The sequence below is a fragment of the Furipterus horrens genome, unplaced genomic scaffold (genome assembly GCF_987537825.1).
Source record: "Furipterus horrens unplaced genomic scaffold, mFurHor1.1.pri manual_scaffold_6, whole genome shotgun sequence".
In the NCBI taxonomy this organism is placed as follows: domain Eukaryota; kingdom Metazoa; phylum Chordata; class Mammalia; order Chiroptera; family Furipteridae; genus Furipterus; species Furipterus horrens.
In genome coordinates, this window is record NW_028327176.1 from 19,239,328 (window position 1) to 19,254,223 (window position 14,896).

General features: G+C 34.8%; 1 protein-coding gene and 1 pseudogene across 1 annotated transcript in view; one reads left to right on the plus strand and one right to left on the minus strand.

The window, feature by feature from the left end:
* BIRC6 (baculoviral IAP repeat containing 6) overlaps nucleotides 1-14,896 on the plus strand; it is a 190,951-nt gene that overhangs the window by 47,472 nt on the left and 128,583 nt on the right. Inside the window, exons 11-19 of the mRNA XM_090281119.1 lie at nucleotides 3,533-3,682; nucleotides 4,594-4,819; nucleotides 7,438-7,598; nucleotides 8,632-8,763; nucleotides 9,241-9,372; nucleotides 11,414-11,592; nucleotides 12,577-12,710; nucleotides 13,928-14,089; nucleotides 14,176-14,307. Coding sequence (XP_090137245.1) covers nucleotides 3,533-3,682; nucleotides 4,594-4,819; nucleotides 7,438-7,598; nucleotides 8,632-8,763; nucleotides 9,241-9,372; nucleotides 11,414-11,592; nucleotides 12,577-12,710; nucleotides 13,928-14,089; nucleotides 14,176-14,307 — 1,408 coding nt within the window. The remainder of the gene's footprint in view (nucleotides 1-3,532; nucleotides 3,683-4,593; nucleotides 4,820-7,437; nucleotides 7,599-8,631; nucleotides 8,764-9,240; nucleotides 9,373-11,413; nucleotides 11,593-12,576; nucleotides 12,711-13,927; nucleotides 14,090-14,175; nucleotides 14,308-14,896) is intronic.
* On the minus strand, nucleotides 5,289-6,006 carry LOC150005811 (cleavage and polyadenylation specificity factor subunit 5 pseudogene; annotated as a pseudogene).

Sequence of the window (14,896 nt, forward strand, 5' to 3'; positions counted from 1 at the left end):
TCTGTTTTAACCTCAAGAAAATAATCTGCTGTTGTTTCTGTGAGTTCTAACTTTGCATCTGCTCAGATTTGTGACCCTGGGCAAGTTACTTTAAACTCAGTAAACCTTGGTTTCTTTATTTATAAATTAGGATAAGAAGGCCTATTTTCAGGTTTGTTAGAATTAAATGAAATTATGTAAGGTTTCTGGCACGGATATTGGTCCTTATTTCCTTTTAAAATAAAAACATTTAGTAAATAATTATTACTTTTGCTAATTTTTTTTTGTCTTATTTACTCCTGACCTCTGGCTGACAGTGAATCAGTTTTGCAACATCTGAGGCCCCATATAGATTAGCACATAGTATGACAGTTTTTTCCTACTTTTATCATATTTTAAGTTGGAGAGAGAAAACGATTTTTGAAAGGGATTACTGGCAATATCAGGCAACATGAATAGGCTTGATGATAGTTTAGTAGGAATTTAGGGCCAGGAGATGTTTGAAACCAAGGTAACCATAGCAAGTACTCGGTAGGGGAATTGGGTTTGAGAAGAGTTGCATATCTCATGTGGTGTTGGTAGGAATCAACCTGTTTTTCTCTCTTTAAAAAGACGTAAAGACTTCAGCTAAAAAGGTTAATGGTGAATGTAGTGGTTCCAATCGCCTTCTTTGAAATACATTATCTGAAATAACAAAGGGAAAAAAATCTTCAAATAACATAAAAACTCAACAAGCTTAATCTGAAAAATGATCAATGCAGAATAACTTTAGGCTAGTAAAACTTTGAATCAAAGTTGCTAAAGTTCAGAAAAAAACATTGGTGTGAAGGGTAATGTGAACTTACTGATCATGTATGGCCAGTTCATTGCTCTGTTAATTAATTTAATCATCACACCAATGTATGAGGTATGTATTCTTAATTGTCTCCATTTTATAGGTAAAGGAACTGAGGGAGAGATGGTAACCTGCCTAAGTTACAGAGCTAATAAATGACACAGTCAGTGTTCAAATTTGGCAGTTTATCATCACAGTGATTATATATGGCCAGAATGTAACAAAATTAGAAGACTCCTGCGCTGACATTTTTTGGAATCTTAATCTAAAAGATTTAAGAAGATAAAGACAATTTAATTGGCCATTGGCCTTCCAAAATAAGACTGGGTTTGGAACCTGAGGGACCTGGCCTCAGGGCACATCTTTGTAAGATATTAGTATTTTCTAGAAATGCAATAGGGTTTAATGATTTAAATTACTAAGGGGTCAAATATATTTTTGGCAACTCAGAGGAGAAATAATATTTATGCCATAAAATATATTAATGTAATTTTGGAGTTTGGACAGTGAAAAACTTCCAGGAAGTGATCTGATGTGATACGGAATTTATCCAGATGAATTGAAGGACAAGAAAAAGCCTGGGATGTTAGCCACTTTGAAAATTATCCCCTGGTTCTTCAAAGATTGACTAAATTAAGATGCATTTGAAAAGATAAGGTTAATAACAATAAAGAGGAAAGAAAAGTTGTTGTTTTAAAGTGTATATATGACAGTTCATAAACTAGAAAAAAGTTTTTAAAAGCATCACAGACTGAAATAAATGGATGTGACACTGGCTTAGATAAGTTTATTAAAATAGCACAAAACTTTTCTCATGGAGGATTATTGACTCTTGCTAAAACTACAATTAATAAAGGTTGTAAGTTAATTTATTAGTACTAATAAAACAATATACTAAAAAGATTTGATGCAGCTATCTTTGATTAATATTTGGAAATAGAATACACACACACACATATGTGCACAAATACATGGCACAAGATCTCTAATGCCCACCTTGGTGATAGCCAGCCATTCTAAAAATGTGGGCAACTTTCCTGCAGCTGAGACAGGGCTGAGGAATGGGGGACGGCAGCTGGTTCCCACTGGCCACTCTTACGGAGGATCAGCAGCCTCTTCCTTCATCAGGCACTCTTGGATGTTGTGTCTTGTTAGATTCCCAGAGTTCTGAAATAGTTGATTCTTTCTAGTTCAGTTGTTGCTTAATGGAAGTACTACTAACCTCTAGAGAGTCCTACCTAGAACTTCCTACTGTGTCATTTGGCATGACATCACTAGTGCACGTGTTGATATTTTACAAAAAGGGAAAAAAATCCCCAGCTTAAGATGGTTTGATTTAGGATATTTTTTGCTTTAAATGGAACAGAGGTAATAGGTGTTTAGTAGAAACTAGCTAGGCTAAGCCATGGTGTTCAGTAAGTTAGGTGTATTAAATGAATTTTTAATTTAGGATGGGTGTATTGGGAGGTAACCCCCATCATAAGTTGGGGAGTATCATTCTTAATTTTGGAGTTAACTTACCACAATATACTTCAGAATAATACTAACTTAATTCTAGTAAAAGATGAAAAGTTTATTATTTTTCCTTTCTTACCTTTGTGCTACTATTGTCTTATATATAGCATTTAGATAAATTATAAACCCAACTAAAAAGTATTAGTTTTTTTTTTTAAATTTTCACCTGAGGGCATTTTTTCATTGCTTTTTAGAGCTACAGGAAGGGAGAGGGAGAAATATCGATGTGAGAGAAGCATCGATCGGTTTCCCCGTCCCCTGCATGTGCCTGGTACTGGGGATGGTGGGCGACCGTACTTGCAACCTAGGCATGTGCCCGGACCGGGAATCAAACCCGCAACCCCTTGGTTATGGGATGATGCTCCAACCAACTGAGCCACACCAGCCAGGGAAAAGTGTTAGTTATTTTATAAAATCTTTACCTTTTATAAAAGTTAACAAATGAGAAAAATATTTTGTTTACCTAATTATTATTTCTGTGTTTTCTTGTGAATTGGGCATTGCTTTCTTTTATATTGAAGGACTTCCTTCCATACTTATTGTAAGGCAGGTCTGCCAGCAAAAAATTATCTGCCTTTGTTTATTTGTAAAGGTCTCTACCTTCATTTTTGAAGTGTAGTGCTGTATGTAGAATTATTGGTTGACTGTTCCTGTACATGGCATTCTGTTGCCTTTGTACTCCATTGTTTCTGGTAAGTCAGTTGTTAATTTTCATTGTAGTTTTCATGTCTGTGATGAGTTACTTAATTTGCTGCTTTGTAGATTTTCTCATTGACTTTGAGGAGTTTGACTATAATTATGTGTATCTGTGGATCTCTTTATCTGACTTGAGGTTCATTGAACTGATTGGGTTTGTAGTGTAATGTTTTTTATAAAATCTCATTAGTTTTTGCTCATTATTTAATCAAACATTTTTTCTATGCCTTTCTTGTCTCTCTTTTTCTGTAATTCCCATTACATATATGCTCTTACACTTGATCTATCCCATAGGTCAATGAGATGCTTTTCTTTTTAAAAAATCTTTTTTTTAATTTAGATTGGTTAATTTCTGCTGGTCTGTTTTTTATTTCACTGATTCCTCCTGCCTTTTTTATTCAACTGTGAGGTGATATTAAAATAAATTTCCTAACTAATAAAGTACACTTATATGTTTATCCATTTTTTTTTATATATCTGTGTTGATGGAATTTTAATACACTGTAGGTGGTGAGCTTCATTTTCTCCAAATTGGAGGAACCTGTGATGATATTGATGAAGCTGATATACTAGTGGATGGATCTCTTTCTAAAGGAATGGAACCATTGTCAGAAGGTTCCAGACCTTTATCAAATCCTTCAAGTCCTGGCATTTCAGGTATGATATTAAGTTTTTTGTTTTTGTTTTTAAATGCAAATTCTTTTAATGTTCAAAGTTTTTAAGTCTATCTTATATATTCTTAAATATAATTTGAGTTTTTATAGTCAACTCTTGATTACTTTGTTGAGGGAATTCATTTCCTTATTGGCATTCTTTTATTAGACTTGATTTTGTGTATTATCATTTTTTCAGTAGTTGGAAAATGTGAATATTAAAATAAATGGTTCTCAACCTGTGGTAGGTTGACGAGTTGGTGTAAATTTTCTTTGTGAAAATATAGTAAACCTACCAAATTTTGTATTTTAGTCTTTTTTTAACCTTTTGTTAATTGAAACAAGCATAACAGGCATTCAACTTTGTCTGATGTTAGACATTTCACAAATGTAAATACATAAAAAAAAAGTTAATTTCTCTAAAGCCATTTACTACTGTTATAATGCTGGTATGTATATATACATATATGATATTCTTAACTACCACAAAAGTAGAAAAAATACTATTTAAAAGAACAGATGTTATGTGCTTGCTGAGGTTTAGCATTTTGCTCTGTAAATAAGAAAATCTAAAAATTAATATTAATCTGTTCTAAGTTTGGCTTGTATTTAGCACCATTACTTTTGTTGCCCTTACTAATGTGTAGCTAGTTAAAGCTCAGTCAGGACTCTAATAACAGGTTGAATTTGGGGTTTTCCAGTAATGAGTAGCCTTCGTATAATTTAAAATATTTAAGATGTATTTTTCTTATGCCTGTTATATAGTCACTGCTAGTTACTTTAGTTGCATGTAGCCTACATTATTAACTTTCAGGATATTTGGTAAGTGTTGTAACTGAATGGAAAAAAAATATGAATTAACACCACTTTAAAAAATAAAAACTTTTTTCAAATTCTACATTCACTATTATTAAGGAGTTGATTTATTGGTGGACCAGCCTTTCACCCTTGACATCTTGACATCTTTAGTGGAGCTAACCCGCTTTGAGACTTTGACTCCACGGTTTTCAGCTACTGTTCCTCCATGCTGGGTAGAAGTTCAACAAGAACAGCAGCAAAGGAGGCATCCTCAACATTTGCATCAGCAACACCATGGAGATGCTGCTCAGCATACTAGAACTTGGAAACTGCAGACTGACAGGTAATGCATTTAATGTATTCCAATGTATTTAATTTTTAAGTCCATATTGTAATTTATTAGAGGCAACAGAATTCTTAAGATATATTACGGTTTTTCTTAACTCTTTGATATTAATAGCTTTTGTTTTATTTGTCACCCTAATTTTGAAAATTGTTATATTCTTAGTTGTAGGATAGAAGAACGAGACTCAATCTACAGATTTATTTAACAGATATTTTAGAATTCTACATGTTTAATGAGAAAACAATACAAATAGAAGCCCACTTTATGTTGTACAAAAATGTATGAGTAGAAACAAAAGCAAATTAAACGTCACATTTATTTGCACCACTATCTAGTTCTTTATTTTAACTTTTTTCAAACAACAGAAAGCAGGTGCCATTTTAGGAGTTGGGAAAGAGATAAAACCAAAAACCCCTTTTCTGCCATATTTATTCTACACTGTATACAGCTGTGCTCACAGATGCTTTTACTTCTCCACTGTGCAGGAATTCAGTTCTGTATAAGACAACCTGCTCAAAAGCTGAGGGAGACTACAAATAAAAATGACGGGTCTGTATCTTGGTGCATTGTCAGACAATTCAGACTGGTTCAGCTACCAGCTTGTAATTTTTTAGGGACTGTAAACAAGGTTTTCTCTTGAATTTGAAACAAAAACAATGTATGTTCCTTCAATTTTGTAATATGTGTAGGAATATGTGAAAACTGAGGAGGTTCAAAATTTGGTCCTCACCAGTTACCAGTGCCCTCATCAGTGACCCAGTCTTGAGGACCCCATCTTAATGACCTAGTATCTCTGTCATTAGCGTTTTTTCAGTCCTTCAACTTTGTCTAATCATGGGTTAAGTTCACCACCAGGTAGTTTGAAGAAAGTTGTTCATAGTTGTAGCAGTGACACATGGGGTAGCAGGGGCTCATGTACAATCAGAACCCCTTCTACTGTCCTCATTTCACTTTTACCAAATTTCTCCCTTATGCATTGTAATCTGCCTGCAACAAAGCTGTCCTTTTCATAGAGGATCTCTTTGTACCAAAATTATAATTGGTGATAAGATACAGGTTGATGGTGTGCTCCAAGGTGAGGGGTTGGTCTGCTGGATGTACTTGTTGCCACAAAGGTTGGTCTCGCCGCCCCAGCTCCTCTGGGGCCTGCTGGTCTGGGAGCAGTTGGGTCTTGCCAAGGACATAACTGGCAAGCCCTGGTGGTGAGTGGGAAGGGGGAGGCACAGAGACTTTTCTGGTATGAGCAGCAGTTAATTACCTGCATCTCACTAAGCAGCTGCCAGCTGCTGTTAACATGAGAGCTGAGAGCGCAAGAGTGTTTAACAGGTATTTTAAATACTTGTTTTGTGCAGGCACTCTTGTAGGCACTAGTAATATGACTGATGGGATTTACATTGTAGTGGGGATAGATAGTAAGCAGATACCTCCTGCATCATATAGTTAGAAGTTATTGAAATGTATTAAAACAGTATGGTTATAGAATTGTTGGGTGTGTGCATATGTGTGAGAATTAGAAAAAGTGTATAATATTTTTAATATAAGTAGCCTAAGGAAGGCCTCCATAAGGGCATTAATTTGGAGGCAATAGCATATAAAGATCCTGAAGAGTATGTTTTATGAATTCCAGGAAGAGCAAGAAGACCATTTTGTTGGGATGCAGTGAACGTAGGGAAGAATGGTAGGAGGTGAGATCTAGAAAGTTAGCTAGTAATCAGATAGTGAGTGTCTTTATAGGCCACGGTGAGACTTTTATGCTGAGTGAGATGGGATGATATTAGAGGGTTTTGAGTACAAGGGTGAAGTGGTAAAATTCATATATTAGAAGGATACAGTAAAACTGCTTTATTGACAGTAGATTGTGAGAGGTTACAGTTGTGTGTGGTAGGGCGCAGTGATGGAAGCAAGGATTCTAGTTTGGATACACGTGAAACGGTGATCGTAGCTTGGACCGTGGTGATAGTTGATGGAGGCAGTGAAGAGAATGATTGGAGTCTGGTTATAATTTGGAGGTAGAAGGAACAGTATATGCTGATGTATTGAACATCTGATGTAAAAGAAGAGTCAGGGATGATTTTAAGGTTTTGGACTGAGCTAATTGAAAAGTGGAATTTCTGTTTACTGAGATTGGAGTGGGTAATCATTAAGTTTGGATTTATGATGTATTTGCATTGTCCGGTAGACATTTGGATATGAGTTTGGAATATAGTGGAAGGGTTGTGGTTTGGAGAGTTTTTCTTTATTGTTTTTAGCTTATATGTATGTGGAATTTAAATTAGAATGGACACGTATGAGAAATACAAGAAGTTCTTATTTTAAAACGCAGGTTCCTGGGACCCTGCTTATAGAACCTACAGATAATTCCAGTACATAATAGTCCACATGGTAAGAAACAAGGGTTTATTGTAATGTACAGTTCCCAAGGCAGGTGTGAATTCCTAAGGTAAGTTCAACCTTTGTGCTGGGAGCTGCGTATCTTCTCTTCTGATATCATTGGGAAGCATTAAGTTTTTGTTGAAGACTAAAAATCAGAGTGTGAAAAGTGATGTTAATGCTAATGGGTTATGGCTGAAGAAAGATTTTTTGCTTTATTTAGCATTTTCTTCCTTATTTGACAGCAATAGCTGGGATGAGCATGTATTTGAATTGGTTCTACCTAAAGCTTGTATGGTTGGACATGTGGACTTCAAATTCGTTTTGAACTCAAACATCACCAACATTCCACAGATACAAGTGACACTGCTGAAAAACAAAGCTCCAGGCTTAGGGAAAGTTAATGGTAAGAATGAATCAAAATTTATATTTGAAGATTTTATCTTATAGTTGGTTTCTTTAAAAAGCAAATTTTAAATTGGCTCTCCAGGTTTGCCTGTCCCCCCTTCTGCTCTCTCCTTCCCCTCCACAATATTTTCCTGCTCTTTTGGTGATTTTATTTACATAATTTAAGCCCAGGAACCTTTTAGAGCTTTTCAGTAACTCAGTATTGTTCAGAAATGCATACATTTAAATAATTTAATTCTCCTTTTTTGGAAAATGCAATTAGTTCCTTTGTGAATTGGCTTCACGTTTGGCATTACTAGACTAATGCACTACTCTTCTTAAGAGGAGACACGATTTGGAAAAGAACTTTGTTATGGAGGTCATGTATTATTTTAAGGTTATTAGTGAAACCCAACCTTTTTTTAAATGCCAGAAATATACCTATCTTTATTTATCTTCCTTGCAGGTTCAGAATTTGTTATGTTGGATTATTAAAATAGATTGTACATAGTTAGCATATATTGGGAACTAGATGTTACTTCTCAGTGTTTTCTCTTTCATAAGATAATTGAAAAGGCCAGGGGGTAATTTCAGAGTAAAATGGCTACTTCATTCACCAAGAGGGTTAAAAACATTGAAACTTGAAAATTTTCTTATTTCAAAAATATACATGTGTGTTTATATGTGTGTGTGTGTGAATTTTTGTGTGTATTCTTTGGAAACATGACAGATTCTGATTTAATTGTGTTTAGGACTTAGATGTTGGTATTTTTAAAACCCTGCAGGTGCTTGTACTCTGCAGCCTAGGGTAAGAACTTTTAGTTCAGTTGCCAGCAAATTATTTCTTCAGGTGTATATTTTACTACCATTTAAAGAGAGATGAGTGTATGAAACAATTAATGGAATTAATTTTTTTCCTCCTGACAACCATTTTATAGCATCTCTGATGAAAATCACAGTAGTTTCCAGTTTAACAGACAATTTTAGAATTTTAGGCACGTAAGTCATTGATATTAAGTAAAATTAAGTTTACTAATATTTTTATCCTCTAGAAACAGCAGTAGATAGGCAGATCACCTTTCCTTTGTCTCCAGCTCTTAACATTGAAGTGGAACAAAATGGGAAACCGTCCCTGGTTGATTTGAATGAAGAAATGCAGCACATGGATGTAGAGGAATCACAGTGTGAGTTAAATTACAGAGCTGTTGTCCATGACAGTAAAAGGAGTAGTGATCCAAATGCATCATGCTGGGCAAAGATTTCCTATGGCTTGCAGAAACTTGATTTTAAGAACATGTTTAAAAAATAACCTATAATTCTGCTTTGGCAATATGCTTTAACTTTCAGCTCATCTTTGTGAACAGCTGCGCTAATACTTGCATTAAATCTTGGGATTTGAAATTATGTCATGGTTGTTTTATTTATTTTATTTTTTTGAAAATAAGGGTGAATATAAATAAAACGAGCATGGAAAACACCATAATTTATCAGATAATTTGATTATAGTTCCTTGGCATGATAATGAATTCTCACTTGAACACATTCAAAATATGGTATTTTATGTGGTGGTGTTTATATGTATCTGGGATGGGTATTTGCTTATTAAATATTACATTTTCAATTATCAACTAATTTAAAAGAAAATGTGTTTTCCCTTTTAGGTATTAGATTATGTCCATTTTTAGAAGATCATAAGGAAGACATTTTGTGTGGGCCAGTATGGCTTGCTAGTGGCCTTGATCTATCAGGGCATGCTGGGATGTTGACATTGACAAGTCCCAAACTTGTTAAAGGTAAAGTAACATTTTACCAAAGCAGAATAAATAATGTCACAATTGTAAAAAGAGATGAAAAAGACAAACAAACCTTGATCTCTAAAATATAAGGTATTGTTTGGGATTTTCATTTGCAATTCCATCAGTTTCCTGGTAGCTGAGGTCATTTCCTCTTGTACTTTTATGTGAAATTTCTGATTCTACTTTTTTGTCATGGAGATCTTAGTGGTTTTTGAAAAAGCATAAAGTAAACACTAGGTGACTTAGTGTGACATAAAAAAGCTCTTCAAGTAACCAGAGATCATGTTCTGTTCTGGCATATTTGCCTTTCCCACCAGTTTAGAGTTCTGTGTCTTTGGTGTGTTTATTGTGTATTGTTAAAGTATCTGCTCTTAAGAGGGTTTTTATATAAGAGGTTTGATAGTATCAGATATAGTGATTTGAGTATCTCAAATAACAAATTATATTGTATATTTTAAAATCATTGGCAGTGAAATAAATAGATAATAGATATTGCAGTAGGAGGACTCAAAGTTCACTTATGTATCCCTGGGGTGAAAAAAATACAACAAACAAAACACCTCACTCTGTTACTCATTTTGGAGGTGGGTTGGGGTGTGGAGACCCTTCCCCAAACCAGGAAAATATCTGACCACCTAAATAGCAACTATTTTAATTTGTGTACATTTCCTTCATAATGTTTGTCGACATTCACACATTTACCTTTAATTCCAGATATAATATATATACACATTTTAATATGTTCTCTTGACTACGTCTCATTCATTCATTAAATTTATGAGAGCCTAGAGCGTGTTAGGCTACATACTGGGATACAGTAATGAGCAAGACTAATAAAAAGCTCTTATACTGCCAAGAATATAAGCTAGTTTTGTTAAACGAGAGTGTAAAACCTAAAAATTTTTAAGTAATACTTTTTAATTATTTAAAAACTAACTGATTTTTAGAGCGAGAGGGAGAGGGAAGCATCAATTTGTTGTTCCATGTACCCAAGCACTCATTAATTGCTTCTTGTATGTGCTCTAACTGGTGATTGAACTGGCAACCTTAGCATATCAGGACGATGCTTCAACCAACTAGCAACTTGGCCGGGCTAAAACCTAAATTTTTATATGAAAATAAAAATGTTGGCTTTGGCAAAATGGAGGATGCAATTACCTGACACATACTTTAAAAGTCTATGATTTTTAAGTGTTAATTTTCCTAGAACTTAGAGTGATTATTTTTCTCATCAACCCCCCCACCCCCAATCTTTGGAGAAATGACTGCTGAGTTTTTATGGGACAATAAAAGGATTATACGGGTTAAAAAATTTTGGAAAAACGAAGATTGAGAGAGTGAATCTTACCAGAATAATATAGCAATAAGAAGAGGGTAATAGTGTAGTGCTTGCGCAGCAGGCATGCATATCAGTGAAAACAGCAAAGGTAGCTTTTGTAATCAGAGGAAGATATAATACCTGTTGATGTAGCAATAGGCTGATGGTTTCCTCATGTATTAATTTGATCCATACACAGTTATAAGTGTTTAAGTTACCTTTGAGTTAGGTACTATTCTCCTCATTTTACATTTGAAGGAACTGAACCGTGGAGAGGTTAATTTGTTACGGTGCCTTATAAATGGCAGTAATTATTCAAACCCAGGTAGTGCCTCCAAAGCCTGTGCATTTCCAACTGTTAATTCTGTAGTGCTTTGTGTGTGTACATGGCTGCATAAAAAGACTGGATGGATACATGTAGGCCTTAATGAAAGTATTTTTCTTGTGTTTTTCTGTAGTTCACAAAGATTTATATTACTAAAATGAATAACTTTGTTGGGGAAAACATGCTAAATGTTTATAACAGTCACAATTTTCTCTTATACTATTTATGTAACTCCTGTGCTTTTTGTTTCTTTGCTATACTCAGACAATATAATTTGAAAAAAATCTGGACAGGTGTGTTTTTCTTTTTGTGGAGTTAATTTTTTAACTTGCTCTACAAAGATGAAAAACAATTTGCTCTTTGGTTGTTTATCCTATTCTGTGTTGCTCCCCTAGGTATGGCAGGAGGAAAATATCGTTCGTTTTTAATCCATGTCAAGGCAGTGAACGAAAGGGGGACAGATGAGATCTGTAATGGTGGTATGCGTCCTGTAGTAAGACTTCCATCCCTAAAACACCAGAGTAACAAGGGTTATTCACTCGCTTCACTCCTGGCAAAAGTTGCAGCAGGCAAGGTATGAAACAATGTTATTTTGTACTGTAACAATTCTGTTTTAAACATTGTGGATGAAACTTGACACTATTGGAAGTAGTATGACCCTTGTTTTTTCAGTATACAGTTCATTTCTTCGTTGTTTTTTTTTTTGTTGTTGTTGTTTATAGTAACTTAAAAATATTAAAAAGAAAATATTTTGAGTTAATTTTAAGCAAACTATGTAACATAAGATAAATTCAGTAGGGAATAATTGTTAGCAGGTATATCCTTTTATAGTTATTTTAGGTCATAATACTTGTTTACTTAGGTGTGAGAGTTTGTTTCTGTGCCTGTTACTGGAAACTCACCACTTCTGGGGGCGGGGGGGGGTAAACATTTGGGAGTATGAAGGAAGAGAAGATGGGAAATGATTTTAGAGAGAAGTTGTAATTTTCATGGTTGATTTTTCTGCAGCTAGCTATGTACCATGCAGTCTCTTCATAATTGTCTGATCTTGGATTTTCCTGAGGTCTGGAGGTTTTGTTTGTGTATCATCATTATTCATAAGCAACAGTAGCCATACCAGTAACACCAATCATCTTATATTTGTATAGGTCTTCTCATTTTTCAAGGACTTTTGTGTACTTTATCTGATTTAATCCGCAAAATAACTGAGAGAGGCAGAGCAGGTGCTACTGTTATCTCTATTTTTCATATAGAAAGTGAGTGAACTTTAGAGATTGGGGAGCTGGCATATCTCATATAGTTTCTAAGTGCTGTAGCTGAGACTTGGATCCAGAATGTTGGCTTTGTCGTCTTTAATCATTGGGTTATTAACTTTAATAACTGCTTTTTTCTTCTATTGTATTTCTGGGGGAAATTTACTGAGTATAAGGTAAAAGCTATCATTTTAATATGAGATTTATGTCTTAACATTCATAATTTAATTATCGTACTTCATTTGAAAATTTTAATAAACACTTTTCAGTATCATTTGTTCATTCAATTATTTTTGTATTTTTAGGAAAAATCATCTAATGTTAAGAATGAAAATGCAAGTGGCACCCGCAAATCTGAAAACCTCCGGGGCTGTGACTTACTTCAAGAGGTCTCAGTCACAATTCGAAGATTTAAGAAGACTTCAATTTCTAAGGAAAGGTAACCTAGTTTCCTTTTCCTATTATTCTTATAGTAATAAAAGTGCATACAAAGGAAGAATAGCAGTAAACATAGTCAACACAAGCTGTTTATTTTTATTTTAAGCTGAATGCATATTTTTTTCTTAAGTATATTTTATTGATTATACTATTATAGTTGTCCCAATTTTTTCTCTTTGCCAGATTTTCTTCATAAAAATTGATGGAGCTTTTATAAAATTTATATTAAATAAAAAGGCCCAAGAAAAGCCAAAGCAATTTTTTTAAGTATATTTTATTGATTATGCTATTACAGTTGTCCCAATGTTTTTTTCCTTTGTTCCTCTCTTCCCAGTACCCACTCCCCTTCCCTCCAGCAATCCTTCCCCTTAGTTCCTGTCCATGGGTTGTGCATGTAAGTTCTTTGGCTTCTCCATTTCCTTTACTGTTCTGGCATAGGGCTGGGATCGTTCCCCAGATGTCCCCCCCAGCTTTTATCTGCCATGTGTGACTGTGGGACCACCTGTTCCGCCAGTGGCTGCTGCAGCCTCACTGTGTCCTCCCCACCTCGGCTCTCCATCTCCGCCCCTCCTACCCGTCTGGATGAATATTTCTTCTTTAAATCCTTGGTTGTCAGACTTCTATGTGGTTCAATTCTCTGACAGTTCTAGTTGTTTTTTATTTTGAGGTTAGTTGTGATCCTTCTTAATGGTTGTGTGAGGAGGCACAGCATGTCTACCTACACCCTCTGTCTTAAACACACAATATTTTTAAGTCTAACTTTTACCTGAATTAAAAAAAAAATTCTATTTCTCTTATTAAGAATTTGTAATCTCAGTGAGAGTATGAATTCTTTTTACTTCTTTGGTTGTTAACCCAGATGCATGTACACTGCTTGGTATATGCCAGAAATACGGTATTTGTAGCATGACGAAAGAAGTAAAGATAGTAATTTGAAGTTTTACTCACTCTTGGTCAGAATATAATACATTTTATTATAAACTTCATTTCTTTAAAAACTTTCTGAAGCCAAGTATTTCTTATATACTATTTTAAATCTTTTAATACCATAGCATTAAATTCAGACACTGATAATTCCATGTAATATTTAACTTTCAAAAGTTTTTTAAAAACTTAAAATATTTATGATTTAAAATGAAACATATGACCAACCAGGTTGTGATAGCTTTGGTCTGTTTCATTTTGGTGGTTAATATATTTGTATTTTCTTTTTTGTAGAGTGCAACGGTGTGCCATGTTACAGTTTTCAGAATTTCATGAGAAGCTTCTTAACACCCTTTGTAGGAAAGCAGATGATGGCCAAATCACAGAACATGCCCAGAGCCTTGTATTGGATACTCTCTGTTGGTTAGCAGGAGTACATTCAAATGGACCTGGAAGGTTAATAATTAAGATTTTACTTACCACTGATGACTGCCCTTTGGATGTTATGATTGAAAGTTCAAATGTTTGCTGTTGTTTTGCAGCTCGAAGGAAGGGAATGAGAGTCTGCTTTCAAAAACAAGAAAATGTCTTTCTGATATTGTACGTGTTTGCTTCTTTGAGGCAGGACGAAGCATAGCCCATAAGTGTGCCCGATTTCTAGCCTTGTGCATTAGGTTGGTGTTTTTTTAATTTGAAAGTATACTGTGTAGGTGCCCCTACAGGCAGATGATACCTTATCTAGTGTAATATGATATTGTTGAACATATGCATAACTTAAACAAATTTGCAAAAGTTGATTAGGGTTAATGAGACTCAAAGAATTTTGGGTTTTTAGCGGAAAATGTCATGTTAAATAAATATATTAATAAATAGGCTTCTCTGCCTGTTAATAACAGTTTGGGGAATTTGATAAGGGGAACTCTTCCTCCACCTTCACTCCTTTTCTTCCTAGTTGTCTTTGGCTCCTTCACCTGAGGCTTTGTTCCATGTTATGTGACAGTCTTACTAGGCTTGTTTATAATATTGGCTGGATCATTTTCTCTGCACCTTGAGACTCAGACTGTCTACAAAGTGTTTAAGAGCTAACAGTCAATCCCTGGTTGGTGGGGCTCAGTGGATTGAATGCCAGCCTGTGTGAACCAAAAGGTTGCTGGTTTGATGCCTGGGTTATGGGCCAGGTTCTCCATTGAGGGTGTGCAACAGGCAACTGAATGATGTTTCTCTCCCTGTCTTTCTCCCTCCCTTCCTTTCCCTCTAAAAATA